At 37.3% G+C, this 18,694-nt stretch overlaps 2 protein-coding genes across 12 annotated transcripts in view; one reads left to right on the forward strand and one right to left on the reverse strand.

Annotated features, from left to right (window-relative positions):
* CUNH4orf46 (chromosome unknown C4orf46 homolog) overlaps positions 1-18,694 on the forward strand; it is a 76,159-nt gene that overhangs the window by 39,534 nt on the left and 17,931 nt on the right. The window lies entirely within an intron of this gene.
* RXFP1 (relaxin family peptide receptor 1) overlaps positions 1-18,694 on the reverse strand; it is a 110,987-nt gene that overhangs the window by 29,630 nt on the left and 62,663 nt on the right. For 6 of the 10 annotated variants that reach the window (XM_019441131.2, XM_019441132.2, XM_019441130.2 and 3 more), the window contains 5 exons: positions 16,618-16,689; positions 6,449-6,520; positions 2,127-2,198; positions 1,969-2,040; positions 1,273-1,347 (listed from right to left, as the gene is read on the reverse strand). In XM_019441131.2, coding sequence (XP_019296676.1) covers positions 1,273-1,347; positions 1,969-2,040; positions 2,127-2,198; positions 6,449-6,520; positions 16,618-16,689 — 363 coding nt within the window. The remainder of the gene's footprint in view (positions 1-1,272; positions 1,348-1,968; positions 2,041-2,126; positions 2,199-6,448; positions 6,521-16,617; positions 16,690-18,694) is intronic. The other 4 variants (XM_019441135.2, XM_019441133.2, XM_019441134.2 and 1 more) reach the window with 3 other exon arrangements.

The following is an 18,694-nucleotide window of genomic DNA, read 5'->3' on the forward strand; positions in this document are numbered from 1 at the left end:
ATCAGGAATGCATATGAAATGAGTTATTTTAGATAGCTAAAATTTAAAGATGGTAACTTTAGTGATGAAATTGTAAAAAGCCCACCTCTTTAGTAGTATAACTTAATCATTTAAATTTTTATCTGAGATGTATATTTGGCTGCCTTTTTAAAGGCAAAGGAAATGTTTATTAGTGTATTGCATAATGTCTCCTACATTTGCTGCTGGTGTCAGTGCATGAATTTTTAATTGCTAATTTATGTATGTAAATATTAACCAATTTTGCTTTATTATTAAGTTTGGATTACTGAGCACATAATAACTGTTAATGTGTTCATTTGAAACAAAATTTAATTACAACAAGGAGATTGAACTTAATTTGCCCTTTTCTTGAATACTTTAGCTGTCATCAATGCGGGTACTGTGCTGTCATACCAAGACGCCCTCCGGACTTAGTAATGACTCCAGGGATGTTTGTCTTCCCCTAAATGGTTCCAAACTAGTGTGTTTTGAATTATTATCTGTTCTTTATAGCACTCCCATTCCTGCTTTATTATCAGGTTGATAGTTGTCGCTTCTCACTGATGTTTTGAACTTCATCTTTCCCCTCTACTTTTAATCTGGCACTTCTAATCTGCTGTGAGCTTAAAAATTAAACAGCAAACAAACCTTCTGAGAATTTCACACAAAATGAGACACAGAGGAGGTTTTCATATAATACTGTATATGCGGTTTATTGATTGAACTTTTAAACAGTTATTTTGGTCACTTATTTCTTCATTTTTACTGTGTTTTAAATAGGCAAATTTACTGGTTCTTAATAGGTAGAGTGATTCGTATTATCATATGCAAAGCTACTGTGTAAAAAACTTTATGGAACATATTCTGTTGTGATTAGAGTTAAATATAAATTCTAAATATCATGTTCTCATTATGCAAATTTAGGAATGAGGCTAAAGTGATTTAGTCTTTCTGTATCAAATTAAAAGGTGAAAATAGATCGACAGAGGGAAGGAGGAGGAGATGTTCTATAGCTACTGTGACATCCTTTCTGTCTTTTTTCTTCCTGCCTCTCAATTTTTTTTGTTTTTAAAGATGTTTTATGTTGGCGAGAATCTAGAGGAGTTAGTTTAGACAATGGGGCTGCTCAGTAACAAAAACGTGCTAAAGTAATCTGAGGAAATATGATATGACATTAACAACCTATCATTTTTAAAAGCCTAATATCCAAAGGGAACTAGGCAAAACCAGAAAAGTTAGCTGACTCCTTTAAGGAAAGGTACAGCAACTTACAGCCAGTGCAGTCTTGGCATGTGCTGGCAAAGAGGTTTATCCGGCAAATGGGTGAGGACATTATTCATCAGTGCTCTGAAAAAGAAAAGAAAGAGAAGAAGTCACCTTTTTCTGGTTCTTTTTTCATCTTAAGTCAAATATGGTATTATCATTATTCTTTATGAAACCATGAAAATCTATTAAGTTAGTTATCTTCTCTTTTTTTTTCTGTAAGTTTTGTTATGTTTGAGTGCTTGTTAGTAATAAAATTCAACAAATGATAGTTGTCTTATGGAGGAAGCAGCAATGTTAGTAACTGAAAAAAAGCCTGTACCCTTCAAAAGTGGGTAGTGAGAAGGAGGTGATTTTAAATGAATATTATTATTATTGTTATTATTATTATTATTATTATTATTATTATTTTTACTAAGATGAATACAGGGCAGTAGTGGTATGCTTGAGAATATTTCAATAAAATACAGCAGTGAGGCTGTATTCAGTTTTGAGGGGCTCATGTTCTAGAGGACAGAAGGTCTTATATAATTGTTAAAACTACAATATAGCCTCATAGGATATGATTAAGAGATGATTTTTAGTCAGAAAGGCCTTTCTGGGGCTTGAACAATTCCAAACTTAATGCTGTTAAACTTAAGGCAGTAACTTTTATTCATGTCTTTTCTTTCCATTGAAATAGTTGTCTTAATTTTTAGTACTTACAAGAGAATAAGAGAATTTAGTCCATAAAATGTTAGTGGGGAAATTCGACTGAGGTGATTATCTTCAATTATCCTGCCAGCCAGAAGAAAAAATGGATTCATTTATATATTTAGAATATAAAAACTAATACTATAAAATGACACATAAATTAAACATACAGCCATTCTAGTCTGTGGAGATCTTCAAAAACACCCGGCTTCAAGAAAGTTATTCTGTTATGACTGAGATACCTGAAAAAAGAGAAATGATTACAGTCAATGTGTTATCTCCTTCTTTTTCTTTTTTTAAGATTTCATTTTTAAGTAATCTCTACACCCAATGTGGGGTTCACACTCACAACCTTGAGACAGAGGGTTGTATGCTCTACTGACTGAGGCAGCCTGGCACCCCAAATGTGTTACCTTCTTGATATCTAACAATAAGGAAAGGAAAAACAATAATCATCCATCTTAGATTTTCTTGTATACTATTCTTATCAGATCTTTTCCCTTCTTTTGGGTCTCTAAAAGTTCTTTATCACTTACCTTTTCATGTCTAGGTTTTAATTCCCCCACAATCAATCAATCAATCAATCAGTCATTCCATTCATTTATGCCTTTATTCATTAAACTTTTTTGGGTACCTATACTCTACGGCAGTGTGCTAGGCATATCATCTCTTTCTTTGAGGGGCTTTGAGTCTAGAGGGAAGACAGAGTATGAACAGGTTATTACTGCAACATGGGGAAAAGAGAAGCATATAATGTAGGGTTGCTCTGAATTGCAGAGGAGAAGGCATCTGCCTTTGTTGGGGGCAGGGACTGCAATGCTTGGGAGAGTCAGGAGACAGAAGGCTTTACTAGAGAATGCACAACTGGATGGATAGAGATTCGGATGAAGATATCATTCACAAAGCAAAGAATGGATAGGAGTTAACGTAGGCAGAGGAGATGGCTTATGCAGAGGCAAGAGAGATGAGAGAGAACAACAAGGTAAGGGATCACCAGGTATTTCAGTGAGGCCTCACCATGAAGGCATTGTGGAGAGGGACAGGGGATGAACCTGGGAGGCAGGCAGGGACTGTTCTGGAAAAAAGGACATGGCAACATTGTATGCTTGTTAAGGAGTTTGACATCCAACTTTTCAGTTCTTACTCTTCTGCAGATTGAGTCAACTCTGTTCTGTTCATGTTTCTTTCTTTCTTTTTAATGTTTTTGTTTATTTTTGAGAGAAAAAGAGAAAAGTGAGAGAGAGAGAGAGAGAGAGAACTAGTGGGGGAGGGCCAGAGAGGGAGACACAGAATCCGAAGCAGGTGCCAGGCTCTGAGCTGGTAGCACAGAGCCTGATGCAGGGCTTGAAATCCTGAACCAGGAAATCATGACCTGAGCTAAAGTCGGAGGCTTGACTGACTCAGCCACCCAGGTACCCCTTGCCATGTTTATTTCTACCTCCATGTCCATACAGCAGTTTGCTGCTCTGACTCTGATGTCAGATAGTTCAATTCCTAGCTTTGCTACTTATTAATAGTGTGACCTTAAGCAGTTAAATCCTGAAAGCCTCAGTTTCCCCAACTCTAAAATGGAGGTAATCTTAGTACCTACTTTATTGGGTTGTAACATGTCATAAGCATTCAGTACATATTATTTATGACGCCTCTATTCCTGCCTCCCATTCTTATATCCGTCTTCTTTTTCCCCTCTGCCTATGATTCATATGCAAGTTTTACTTCAAATTTCACTTCCACAGATATATGGACCACACTGATGTTGCACTTTTCTCTACTCTTATAATTTGACAGCTTATAAAATTTCTCCCGCTGAGAGACTCCCCGTTCCCACCGTATTTGACTTTTGCTTAGGGGTAACAGGAGATGATGCCCCATATTAGAGCCACTTCTCTCCTTGCCTTGTAGGTCTAGAACCCCATCTGGGCACAGGAAGGGTAAAGAATAGCTACAATACTTCCCCATGAGTGCCTCAGGGGGCTCCTTTAAAAGCCAATAGCAATCCCCCAGGTAAAAGCATTTGATCCACCCCTGTACTCTATACTCATCTGTTTTTCCCAGTCCTCTTCATTTTCCCCAGCCATCCTTCATTGCTCCAGACCCCAAACGGTCACTTGTTTCAGTGAAACTTAACAGGAATTTTGGTCTGAACAACACGGGTTTCGGATTTCATCGTTCTCTAATTGTTCTCTAATTGTTGTGTGTATATTGGCATAGTTTCCCACCCTAGATCATAAGCCTCTGGAGAGCAAGAGGCATGCCTTGCCCCAGTGGTATCAAAGCCCTTTACCTGAAATATTAAAGTGTAAACTGTTGGAAGGCAGCATGTCTGACTTATCTTTCGGTGCCACCTCCCCGTGGTGTCTTGCTGAAAAATTTGCACATTGTAAGGACTAATGAATATTTACAGGTGAATGGAAAGGAGGAATCTAATGATTATCTATGAAAACCCAGAAGTATGTGACATCTTTAACATCTAAACATAGTCCAGTGCTATGAATAACCATGGAAAGAGATGGGGAACTCTTTAAAATTTGTGGTACTATCCTTCACATCCGTTGGATACTAGACCAAGACTGTAGCATCTTTCACACCCATTGAACATTAAACCAAGCAGACACTGCTTATAAGTTTTGAACAGATTTATGCGGGGTTGGAGAGAAAGATAGGAGCCTGATGGGAATGAATCCGATATTGACTTTGGGTGATTTGCTAAGACACAAAAGAGCAGGGATGGGATAGAAGGGAAGAGGACTTGGTAAAAGTGGTTACTGTTAAGACTCTGAGTCTCCAGGGCCCTTCTTCCATTTTGCTAGTAAAATTATTAGACAGCTGTCTCTCAATCCTAAACCCTGATACCACAAACTAGGAATCTGACTGGAATGAATTTCTTGGATTAGGATTAAAAAAAGTGGTGTAGGATAGAAAACAAGGGGACAGAAATAGAAATATAGGGAGATGTTGATTTATGTGCCTTTTGGTTATATTTCCATACAATTATTTCCTATAGGAGGTTAGGTTCAGCTGCTGAAATGGAACATTTAGTAGACTATTTTATTTACTTATATATTTACTTAATTTTTTAAATTTTTTTAGAGAGTGGGAGAGAGAGAGTGCATGAGCAGGGGAGAGGGGCAGAGAGAGAGAGAGAATCCCAAGCAGGCTCCAGTCTGAGTGTGAAGCCTGATGTGGGGCTTGAGCCCATGACTCTGGGATCATGACCTGAGCTGAAATCAAGAGTTGGACACTCAAACAAACGACTGAGCCATCCAGGCGCCCCAAGAAAACCAATTTTAAAAAGCTTTGCTTTTAACTACAATGAAATACGACTTCATATCCATTAGGATGGCTGTTTTAAAAAGACAAACAAATTCTTAAACAACAAAACCTCAGAAAACAAGAAGTGCTGGTGAAGACGTGAAGGGATTAGTCCCCTTGTATGTTGTTGGTGCAGATGCTGTGGAAAACGGTATGGTGGTTCCTCCAAAAGTTAAACCTGGAATTACCATGTGACTCACCAATTCCCCTTCTGGGTATATACCCCAAAGAATTGAAGGCAAAGACTCAAACAGATATTTATATACCAATGTTCACGGCAGCATTATTCATAATAGCCAACAGATAAAAACAACCAAAAATGTTCACTGATGGGTGTGCATGGAAAAACAAATGGATGAACCTTGAAGACATCATGCTAAATGAAATAAGCCTGACACAAAAGGACAAGTATTGTATGGTTCCACTTAGGGTAGTCATATTCAGAGATACAGAAAGTAGAATGGTGATTGCCAAGGGTCAGAGGAGGAGGAGTTACTGTTTGGTGGGTACAGAGTTTCAGCTTGGGAAGATGAAATGTTCTGGAGATGGATGGTGGTGATGTTTGCACAACAATGTGAATATACTCAATGCCACAGAACTTCACATTTAAAAATGGTTAAAATGATAAATTTTATGTTACATGTATTTAATCACAATAAAAAAGCTTTACTCTTTTAACCTTACAGCGCTGTATGTATTCATAAAAGCAGGAGTAGTGGAAAAAGAATTACTGGAAAAGTCTGGGTTTTTTCCTTCGAAGATTCTAATTATCATCAGCGTTTCTTATTTTGAATAAGTTCTAATGGCCATCATTCCTGTCACCATGGCCAGTATGTATTGAGTTCTATTTATGCGTCAGATGTAGTGCGCCTAATTCTTCCCAGGGATTTCCTCGTTTGTTTCTTACAACAATCCTGAGGAAGGTACTGTTATAATTTGTATCTTACACTAGAGGGAATCAATGCCTAGAAAGGAAAATAAATTGCTCAAGTTTATAGACCAAGGGAGTGGTGAATCAGGACTTAAGTGGAAGCCTGTTCAAGTCAGAATTCCATGCCCTCGACCATAGTGCCCTGCGTCCCCCTTCAACTGTTGTGGGCAGGAGGGCTACCATGGAGGGCGGTGGTTCAGCCTGACAGACCATAGTGGAATGGGCAAACTAATTGGCACTGGTACTTACAGTTTAGTAAGACTGTATAGTCCTCTGAAAGCATAGATGGATATGGATCTAATATTATTGTTTTGCAGGCACCTGTGAACATAATTATAAAAAAAACATAATGAAACAGAATTTCAGTTTTGCAAGATGTAAAGAGCTCTTTGGATGGGTGGTGGTGTGGGTGGCACAACAATATAAATGTACTTAATGGCTCTGAATGTAATTGGTTTAAGATGGTACATTTTACAGCATATGTATTTACCACAATAGACTTTTTTTTTAATTAAAAAAGGTAACCATAACAAAATAGTGAAACTAGATATGTTATTTTGTTTGCTATTAAATTCGTGTATGATTAGGCTAGTTTTTATTTAGAAACTTAGTTGTAAAGATAAACATGTGATAGTTAAAATTTAATATTTGAATTTTCTTCTTTTTCTTTTTGCTTTTCAAGTCTTTATTTAAATTCTAGTTAGTTAACATATAAGGTAAAATTGGTTCCAGGTGCAGAATTTAGTGATTCATCACTTACATATACCATCCAGTGCTCATCACAACAAATGCCCTCCTTAATACCATCAGCCATTTAGCCCATCCCCCACCCATCTCCCTCAATCAACCCTCAGTTTGCTCTCTATTGTTAAGAGTCTTTTATACAGTGTTTCCCTCTCTTTTCCTTTCCCCTATGTTCATCTGTTTTGTTTCTTAAATTCCACATGAGTGAAATCATACAGTATTTGTCTTTCTCTGACTATTTCACTTAGCATAATACAGTCTAGTTCCATCCACATAGTTGCAAATGGCTAGATTTCATTCTTTTAGATGGCTGAGTAATATTCCATTGTATGTATATACCACATCTTTATCCATTCATTATTGATGGACATTGGGCTCTTTCCATAGTTTGGCAATTGTTGATAGTCCCGCTATAAACATTGCTGTGCATGTGACCCTTCAAATCTGTATTTTTGTATCCTTTGGGTAAGTAACTAGTAATGCAATGGCTGGGTTATCAGGTAATTCTATTTTTAATTTTTTGAGGCGCCTCCATCCTGTTTTCCAGTGTGGCTGCACCAGTTTGCATTCCCACCAATGGTGTAAGAGGGTTGGTTCCTCTTTCTCCACATCCTCACCAACATCTATTGTATCCTCTGTCGTTAATTTTAGCCATTCTGACAGGTGTGAGGTGGTATCTCATCATGGTTTTCATTTCTATTTCCCCGATGATGAGTGATGTTGAACATCTTTTCATGTGTTTATTAGCCATCTAGATATCTTCTTTTGACAAATGTCTATTCATGTCTTCTGTCCATTTATTGGCTGGATTATTATTATTATTTGGGTGTTGAATTTGAAAAGTTCTTTATATATTTTGGATACTAGCCCATTATCAGATATGTCATTTGCAAATAACTTCTCCCACTCCGTAGACTGCCTTTTAGTTTTGTTGACTGTTTGTTTCCTTTTCTGTGCCAAGAAGTCCCAATAGTTTATTTTTGCTTTTATTTCCCTTGGCTCTGGAGATATGTCTAGTAAGAAGTTGGTACAGCCAAGGTCAAAGATGTTGCTGCCTGTGTTCTCTAGGATTTTGATGGTTTCCTGGCTCCCATTTAGGTATTTTATCCATTTAGAATTTGTTTTTGTGTATGGTGTAAGAAAGTGGTCCAGTTTCATTATTCTACATGTCACTATCTAGTTTTCCCAAAACTATTTGTTGAAGACATTGTATTTTTTCCATTGGATATTCTTTCCTGCTTTGTCAAAGATTTGTTGACCATATAGTTGTGGGTCCATTTCTGGGATTTCTATTCTGTTTCATTGGTCTATGTGTCTGTGTTTGTGTCAGTACCATACTGTCTTGATGACTACAGCTTTGTAACATAGCTTGAAGTCCAGAATCAGGATGCCTCCAGCTTTGCTTTTCTTTTTCAGAATTGCCTTGGCTATTTGGAGTCTTTTGTGGTTCTGTACAAATTTTAGGATTGTTTATTCTGGCTCTGTCAAAAGTGCTGGTGGTACAGGGATTGCATTAAAAGTGTAGATTTCTCTGGGTAGTATAGACATTTTAACAATTTTCTTCCAATCCATAAATATGAAATGTTTTTCCATTTATTTGTGTTCTCTTCCATTTCTTTCATACGTGTCTATAGTTTTTAGAGTACAGGTCTTTTACCTCTTTGGTTAGGTTTATTCCTAGGTATCTTATGGTTTTTGGTACAATTGTAAATGGGATCGAGTCTTTGACTTCTCTTTCTACTGCTTTATTATTGGTGTATAGAAGTGCAACTGATTTCTGACATTGATTTTATATCCTGCAACATTGCTGAGTTCATGTATTCATTGTAGCGATTTTTTTTGGTGGAATCTTTCAGGTTTTTTACATAGAGTAGCATGTTGTCTGTGAAGAGTTTAAAATTTCACTTCTTCCTTGAAGATTGGATCCCTTTTATTTCATTTTGTTGTCTGATTGCCGAGGAGAGGACTTCCGGTACTATGCTGAACAACAGTGGTGAAAGTAGACATCTCTGTCATGTTCCTGACCTTAGGGGGACAGCTTTTAGTTTTTCCCCATTGAGGATGATATTAGCTGTGGGTCTTTCATGTATGGGCTTTATTATGTTGAGGTATGTTCCTTCTATCCTTACTTTATTGAAGGTTTTTATCAAGAAAGGATACTTTATATTGTCAGATGCCTTTTCTGCATCAATTGAGAGGATCAAATGGTTTTATCCTTTCTTTTATTAATGTGGTGTACCACATTGATTGATTTGCAAATATTGAACAACCCCTACATCCCAGGAATAAATTCCACTTGATGGTGGTGAATAATTCTTTTGATGTACTGTTGAATTTGATTTGCTAGTATCTTGTTGAGAATTTTTGCATCCATGTTCATCAGAGATATTGGCCTGTAATTCTCCTTTTCAGTGGGGTCTTTGGTTTTGGAATCAAGATAATTCTGGCTTTGTAGAATGAGTTTGGAAGTTTTCCTTCCATTTTTATTTTTTTTGGAATAATTTGAGAAGAATAAGTATTAACTCTTCTTTAAATTTCTGATAGAATTCCTCTGGGAAGCCATTGGCCCTGGGCTTATTTTGTGGGGAGATTTTGATTATTAATTCAATTTCTTTGCTGGTTATGGGACTGTTCAAATTTTCTATTTCTTTCCAATTTCAGTTTTGGTAGTTTGTATGTTTCTAGCAATTTTTCCATTTCTTTCAGATTGCCCAGTTTGTTGGCATATAATTTTCATAATATTCTCTTACAGTTGTTTGTATTTCCGTGGTGTTGGTTGTGATCTCCCCTCTTTCATTCATGATTTTATTTGTTTGGGCCCTCTCTCTCTTCTTTTTGATAAGTCTGGCTACAGGTTTGTGAATTTAATTAATTCTTTCAAAGAACCAGCTGTTAATTTTGTTGATCTGTTCTACTGGGTTTTTGTTTCTGTATTGTTTATTTCTGCTCTAATCTTTATTATTTCCCTTCTTCTGCTGTTTTTAGGCTTTAGTTGCTGTTCTTTTTCTAGATCCTTTAGGTGTAATGTTAGGTTGTGTATTTGAGACTTTTCTTGTTTCTTAGGTAGGTATTTATTAGTATATACTTACTTCTTAGAATTGCCTTTGCTGTATCCAAAAGGTTTTGAACTGTCGTGTTTTCATTTTCATTTGCCCCAGATATGTTTTTTATGTTTTATTTAATTTCCTGGTAGACCTATTCATTCTTTAATAGGATGTGACTTCAAGTTTCATTGTGTGGTGGTCAGAAAATTTGCATGGTATGATCTCAATCCTTTTGTACTTGTTGAGGCCTGGTTTGTGACCCAGTATGTGACTTATTGTGGTGAATGTTCTGTGTGCACTTGATAAGAATATATATTCTGTTGCTTTAGGATAAAATGTTCTGAATATATCTGTTAAGTCTATCTGGCTCAGTGTGTCCTTCAAAGCCACTGTTTCCTTGTTGATTTTATGCTTAGACGATCTGTCCATTGTTGTAAGTGTGGGTTTAAAGCCCCCACTGTTATTGTATTATTATCAGTGAGTTTATGTTTTTGATTAATTGATTTATGTATTTGGGTGCTTTCAATATGGGGGCATAAATATTTACAATTGTTAGATCTTGATGGGTAGACCCCCTTAATTATGATGTATTACCCTTTTTCATCTCTTGTTACAGTCTTTGGTTTAAAACCTAGTTTGTCCAGGGGCGCCTGGGTGGCTCAGTCTGTTGAGCTTCCGACTTTGGCTCAGGTCATGATCTTGCAGTTTGTGAGTTCGAGCCCCGCGTTGGGATCTGTGCTGACAGCTCAGAGCCTGGAGCCTGTTTCAGATTCTGTGTCCCCCCCCACTCTGCCCCACCCCTGCTTGTGCTCTGTCTCTCTCTTTCAAAAATGAATAAACATTAAAAAAAAATTAAAATCTAGTTTGTTCAGGGGCACCTGGGTAGCTCACTCGGTTAAGTGTCTGACTTTGATTCAGGTCATGAGCTCATGGCTCGTGAGTTTGAGCCCTGCGTTGAGCTCTGTGTTGACAGCTCAGAGCCTGTAGCCTGTTTTGGATTCTGTATCTCCCTCTCTCTTTACCCGTCCTCTGCTTGTGCTCTGTTTCTGTCTCTCAAAAATAGATACATGTTAAAAATTTAAAAAAAAATCTAGTTTGTCTGATATAAGTATGGCTACTCTGGCTTTCTTTTGATGTCCATTAGCATGGTATATGGTTCTCCATCCCTTCAATTTTAATCTGGAAGTGGCTTTAGGTCTAAATGCTTCTCTTGTAGGCAGCATATAGATGGGTCTTGTTTTCTTTATCCATTCTGGTACTCTATGTCTTTTTTTTTTTAATGTTATTTATTTTTGAGACATAGCAAGTGGGGAGGGGTAGAGAGAGGGGGACAGAGAATCTGAAGTGGGCTCTGTACTTACAGGCTGACAGCAGTGAGCCTGATGTGGGGCTCAGTCTCACAAACTGTGAGATCATGACCTGAGCCGAAGTTGGACACTGAACCACCCTGGTGCCCCTACTCTATACCTTTTGATTGGAAATTTTAGTCCATTTACATTCAGAGTGATTACTGATAGATACAAATCTAGTGCCGTTGTGATACCTGTAAAGTTGATGTTTCTGGTGATGTTCTGTTTCTTTCTAGTCTTTGTCGCTTTTGATCTTTTTTCCCCCATCAAAAAGTCCCCTTTAATATTTTTTGCAGGGCTGGTTTAGTGGTTGTACTCTTTTAGTGTTTGTTTGTCTGGGAAATTCTTTATCTCTCCTTATATTCTGTATTACAGCCTTGCTCGATAATGTATTTTTGGCTGCGTATTTTTCCCATCTAGTACATTGAAAAATCATGCCACTCCCTTCTGACCTGCCAAGTTTCTGTAGATAGATCTGCTGCGAACTTGATGTGTCTTCCCTTGTAGTTTAAGGACTTTTTTCTCTTGCTGCTTTCCGGATTCTGTCCTTGTCTGTGTATAGTCAATTTGACTATAATATGTCTTAGTGATGGCTGGCTTTTGTTGATTTTGATGAGAGTTCTCTGTGCCTTTTGGATTTCAATGTCTATTTCCTTCCCCAGATTAGGGAAGTTTTCAGTTATAATTTGCTCAAACAAACCTTCTGCCCCCTCTTCCTTGCCTTCTTCTTCTGGGACCTCTATGACACGAATGTTATTATGCTTAATGGAATCACTGAGTTCCCTAAGTCTACATTTGTGATCCAATATCTTTCTTTTCCTCTTCGTGTCAGCCTCATTGTTTTCCATAATTTTATCTTCTATATCATGTATTCATTCCTCCACTTTATCCATCCTTGTTGTAAATACATCCAGTCGGTTTTTCATCTCAGTTATAACATTTTTTTTATTAGGCCTTACTAGTTTTTAGTTCTTTTATATCTGTGGTAAGGTTCTCTCTGGTTTCTTCTATGCTTTTTCTCAAAGCAAGCTAGTATACTTATGATTGTTGCTTTACATTCTGGTTCAGACATATTATATCTGTTTCAATTAGATCCCTGCCCATTACATCTTCCAGTTTTTCTTTTTGGATGAAGTCGTCCATCTTGGCCTTTGCCTAGACCTCTGTCTACTGTGTGTTAGGAAAACCTGTTTTGTTTCCTGCTTCTGAGAGTAATGGTTATATTAAGAAGAGGTCATATACCATTCATGGCCTGGTACTTCAGGACTTTTTTTGGTGTTATGTTCTGTGCTTTCTGCTATTGTGATTTGGCTGCTCTTTCTCTTAGATCAGTCCTCTGCAGAGTTCCTCCCTGCCTGCAATGTGGAGTATTTGGACCTGGTCCAGTGTTTGGCGTGTTTTAACTAGATATGTTTTGGTCTGCTTGTTAGAAAAGGCTAGATCCTGGGGTGCCTGGGTGGCCCAGTTGGTTAAGCTTCCAACTTCAGCTCAGGTCATGATCTTGTAGTTTGTGAGTTTGAGCCCCACATTGGGTTCTCTGCTGTCAGCCTGTCAGTGCAGAGCCCATTTCGGATCCTCTGTCTCCTCTCTCTGTCCCTCCCCCACTCATTCTCTCTCTTTCTCTTTCAAAAATAAATAAACATTAAAAAAAAGGCTATATCCTATGTCCCCCAGAGCTGAGGCTTTGCACACTCTATGATCAGTGGACTTGGTATTTGCAGGGGGGTTTGTGCTAGTCTTCAGGGGGAGGGGCCTGCTGAGCTGGTTCTCAGGAAGACTTGCCTTTGTAAAGATGACCCTGCAGGGCATATTGGGATGAGGCTTAGTGTAAGCTGGGGGTGCTGTGTTGCTCACAGAAGTGCTGATGGGCAGAGGGAAAATGGCATCCCCCACTCTGTCATCTCTAGAGAGGGGAGTTCATGCCTGTTGCTGTTCAGGACACCTTTACAGAAGAGCAAACAGTCTCCTCTCTTGTATCTCAGGCTTCTTCCATCAGAAACCCTGCGTTCATCCTCTCTGTTTCCAAGCCGTCTATTCTTCTGGCAGCACAGTACTCCTGTGTTTTATCTCAGGCATGTGAGAGAGTTTCAAAGCTCCAAGTTCAGGGACACAGTATAGCACAGACCCACGCTGATCCTCTGAGGAGGGTCTTGCCACACTATGGCTGGGGCTGGTTTTTCCCAGAAAAGCAGATGCACGACCGTGGGGGCTAGGAGTTTATGACAAAGCACACCCAAAAGCTGGCTTCTAGGTTAGCTACCTTCTGTAGGTGCCTCTGCTGCTATGCTAATTAATGGGAACATTCAATGATGCCCACCTTCTCTTTTGTCTCCTGAGAGACAGTGCTGCCTCTCCCAAATGCACTCCAAGCAGAACTATTTCTCCCTGTGTGACCTAGGGGATCCTCAGAGCATGCTGTCTGCTCCTGGGCCTCTGCCCTCTTTCCCCATAGGAGCACCACTAAACCCACTAGGAATGACATTGGTGATTTCACAAACTTCTAAAACTTTAAACTTTCAGCTCCACTACTTATAAAAACTTGTGATTGTCAGCCCCTCTCCTTTTCCAAGTCAATGGTTTTGGGGAAGAGTTTTTCTTGTGCAATCCCCTGTTCACTGCTTTCATGCTCTCTCTCTCTCTTTATCTCTCTCCTCTCTCCATGATCAGGGCTCCTACCCCTCTGCAGCCCTTGCAATTCTTTTCTCCCCCAAATCAACTCTCTGCAGCAACTAACTTCCATGATGCGGCTGTTTTTCTCCCTCTACTTGTGCAGTTTTGCTGTCTCAGTCCTCAGATAGATTTCTTGGGTGCTCAGAATGATTTGATATTTATCTGGCTGTGTTCGAGGGATGAGGCAAGCAGAGGGTCTTCCTACTGCTCCACCATTTAACTCCTCCCCTTGAATTTTCTATAAGTGAAACTTTAATGCACAGTAAGGCACTCACTTATCAAACAGGCTGAGAAGTCAGACTTTTTAACATTTCCTGCTATAATGGAAATATAGGTGTTTAGGATAGTGCTGGCAAAAGTACAAAATGTGACACCTTTAAGGCCCCAAATCATATTCCATGTTAATCACAAATCTGCTAAGCAAGTCAGCTCCAATTTCATTAGACACTCCAAGTCTTGCTTTAAAAAGTGTTTGAAGAAACTTATAAGAAGTATTTATGACAAAAGAAAAAAAAGGAATAAAAATAAAGACTAGAAGAATATAAATTAGACTAGCATGTCAAGACAAGAATGTAGTTTTATATAATTAACTAGTTTGGCCTGTGTTAATTGGAGGTCAAAGGAAACAGAGACCAGAGCACAAGAAATTGCATCAACTGCATCCTTGTAAAGCTTTGCATTTCTGTGTGCACTGGCCCCAGATTGTAGGGAATGACAAGGTAAGGCTTTGAGCCTGACTTCCTGTTCTGAGTATAGGCCATTGTTGTCCTTGAGGGTACTCTGAAGTTTATATATATATATTTATAAATATTAGGAGCAATAAGGAAGAAACCAATATGAACAAATTCTTAGTTAATTAGAAATTTTGACTAAAAAAGATCTTCTATTTCTGCAACATGCAAGAAAACCTAACTTTGATTGTACGATGTTACACAATAAGTTATGTTAAACTATAAGTTTATTGTGTGTATAACAATTTCACAGAACATGTTATGGCTCCAATCACATAATAGGGGATGCATCTTCCTCACTAATACACAGAGAAACTTTAGCATGTATTATTTGTTTCTAACTATTTTAATAATCTGCTAAGCAATAGACTGTATTGTGTGGAGGTTGAGCAAAGCTTATCTCTAATAACCAGGTAGAATTTTTTTTTTTTTGTAATTAGGCTATTTTGATCTATTAGGTATAACAAATTGGCTATTTGAGAATTAATTTGGAGCTCCTGGCTGCCTCAGTCAGTAGAGCATATGACTCTTGATCTTGGGGTTGTGGGTGTAAGGTTGGGTGTAGAGATTACTTAAAAATAAAATCTTAAAAAAATTATTAAAATGTTTATTATGGAAAAATGCTAAACTACCATTACATAAACCTGAATTTTGATATTTAAATTTGAAGTCCTAATTCCTTTTAAACATGTGGACATAAGGTGGTGCTACAGATCAGAAAAATTCTTCATACTCCAAAAATCAGGAAATAGAATACAGAAGCATCCTCTTGAAGATTTTATATAATGCCTAATTTTGAAAAGCTCTTCTCTCCTGATTGCTGAACATCCAGAATAAAGTTTTGAAAGTAATTTTTATTGAAATTTTTATTTTTAAATATGAAACATACTTTTTTTTCAGATTATCTGGGTTTTGAGTACATTTCATTTAATGAAGTAGATTAATATTTCTTCTGATTTTGCTTTCTATTTTTTAATCTTAATTTTTTAAATGTTTATTTATTTATTTTTGAGAGAGAGTGTATATGGTGGGAGAAAGACAGAGAGAGAGAATCTCAAGTAGGCTCTGCACTGTCAGCACAGAGCCTGATGTGGGGCTCAAACTCATGAACCCTGAGATCATGACCTGAGCTGAAATCATGAGTCAGACACTTACCCGATTGAACCACCCACATGCCTCATATTTGTCATCTTAAAGAAGAATATACAGATATACATCTATGTGTGAGGTTTCTTCAGTATAAAACCAGAATCAAAAGCAACATAGGTATGAAAATGAAATGAATAATTCTGAGATCTTTTCTAGATAGCGTGATTCATGAACAAGATATTTAAACCCAGCAGTTCAAGTATGATATGATTTAGTCACAAAGTTGGCCTAGATATTAGGTAAACATAACCCGGGCCATTATGGATTTTTGGAGTATGTATGAAAATGCCAAACTGATGGCAATCTAGCATGCCAGATACTACTTGAGGCCAAAAGGAAACTCAACCTACATGGCAGATGTGAAAATGGAATCAAGTCCCCCAGACAACATGCTCTGGGGTATCAAACCACCATGACTTGCTCTCTTAGTTGGAGACTGAATTTGCAAACATATGCAAGAAAGTTCTTCACAGTCTAGTGTGTGGCAGGAGAAGTCATAGCTCATATGCTCTAGTTTCTTTGGGAATAAGTATCTGAGGTTTTTCTAGAATGGCCTCTAGAACCTCTAAAAAAAAAGTTACCTGGTAGTCTTGAGCTAACAGTTAATAATTTCCTGAAGAGGAATTAGACTTAAGCACCGGAACAGTGTTGGTCTCCGCAGATGTAAGAAGAAACAGACATGCCAAAACAATGTTAGTGAATTAAATACTGGGGATTAAACTTTTTCTTACAACTTCTGAAGGTGATGGTACTTCTTGAAGCCATCAGGAGGAAGCTTTCTTATTAAGTTCCACTGAAGTGACCTGAAATAAATGTAAATTTTGGTTCTTAAAGTTTTTCTTCATTACTTTTAAACTACAAATAATACAATAAATTTAAAATAAAATAATTATAAGCTTTATTTGCTTTGGTACCAGCTTTCAGGAAACATTTTATTTCATGACGTTAACGTTCATATCCATAGTACCATTTGAATTGGATCTAACTGTTAATTTTGTGTTACTAAAGATATTTATCTTTTCTTAAATTTAGGTTACGACATTGTAATTCTGGCAAAACACAAAAATAATTAAACTGGGAAAATAATTTTCAGTTACATTTTCCCTTTCTCTTTTTATTTAATAAACATTAGGTTTATAATCTCAATTTTGAAGTGACAATAAAAGTAGTGTTTTCTGCAAAGCACATTCAAGTACGTAAGTAATTTTATATTCTTCAATATTTCATTGCTCACATCCCACTTTATTTTTTGCTTTTTTGTGTTGTGTTATTTCTACTTCCTTTTAAAATTAGTTATGAAGGAAACTGTCAGTTGGGAAGTACAATTGAGCCGTCTTTATTCAATAAGTGATTTTATTTGTTTCCAGTAAATTGTATAGAAAGTTTTCCCCTTGTATCGCAATTTGATATGCAGCTTGACACAAATCAGGTCCACATAATTGTGGCTGTATTGGGATGGACCTAAACCTTTAGTCTGTTAAGGAAAAACAATGTAAGGTAGTAGGAACAAAATTAAAGAAGCAAAAAAGCAAACCAAACAGGGCAAAACGCAAATCATTACAGCTGGAGTCCCTTGCACAAATCATGAATCATACATAATCATTCCTTGTCAGTGTCTTTAACTGTGAAAGCATGGGGGACTAGATGAACTGGAATAATATGATGCAATTATTATTACTATCTTTATATAATACAATGGAACAGACGATTGTCTGGAGGTTAACCACTGTGGGATAAACCCTTGGAGATACTTGATCCACATAAAGGACTCGGGTTATAACAGTGTTGTATAGTAGGCACTACCAATGTTAGTTGTTATGTTGGTTTTGGACCAGTGTTGCTTAAACTTGGTAATGAAATCTTCTTAAATAAAAATAGTTTCTCAGATTCCCCAGGACACATTTTTGGAATCTAATTTGAGAAATGCTATTCTAGAGTTTAGGAATGCAAGTATTTTCAATGGAGGTATTATTGCCCCAAGGTGTGAAAATTGGTTCTAAAGGAATGAAAAAAAAATTTAAAAAGTCTTACCTTTTTAAATGGATGAAGAACAGGTATACATAAACAGATATATAGTATTAAAATTTCACAGGAGGGGACAAACAGAAAAACAATGTCTAAAAAGGCTTGGGGGGGCAGTAATGAAAAGAAAAAAAATTAAGACACACTGTTCTAGAATATAAACACCACTTAATTTTTTTTTTTAAATTTTTTTTTTTAACGTTTATTTATTTTTGAGACAGAGAGAGACAGAGCATGAATGGGGGAGGAGCAGAGAGAGAGGGAGACACAGAATCGGAAGCAGACTCCAGGCTCTGGGCCATCAGCCCAGAGCCCGACGCGGGGCTCGAACTCACGGACCGTGAGATCGTGACCTGAGCCGAAGTCAGACGCTCAACCGACTGAGCCACTCAGGCGCCCCTTAGTAATTTTTTAATGAATGAGTGCCAAAGGTTGATTAACTATTAATCCTCTCTTGAAATCATTCTTAGCTGCCAGGCTATCACTAAATGTTCTTTCATTTCTTATGTTAGCTAATTGAGAATCCCCTTCCTACTAATCATTCTCCCTTGGCTTGGGTCTTCAATTCTGCTTTACATCTTGTTTCAATGTTTGTGTTGTATAAAAATAAACTGTTGAATATTTGGGTTTGATTTAAAAATATTGACAACATCTTAGTGTGTTTTCAAAAATGTGCTCATTCATTCATGCATTCATTCATTTTCTTAACAAACATGTTAAATGCCTTCCATTTGCACTTTGGAAAATAACCAGTAATATCCCTGCTCTTTAGAGCTTATATTCTAT

Source organism: Panthera pardus, unplaced genomic scaffold (genome assembly GCF_024362965.1).
Source record: "Panthera pardus isolate Hobbes unplaced genomic scaffold, ASM2436296v1 HiC_scaffold_13, whole genome shotgun sequence".
NCBI lineage: Eukaryota > Metazoa > Chordata > Mammalia > Carnivora > Felidae > Panthera > Panthera pardus.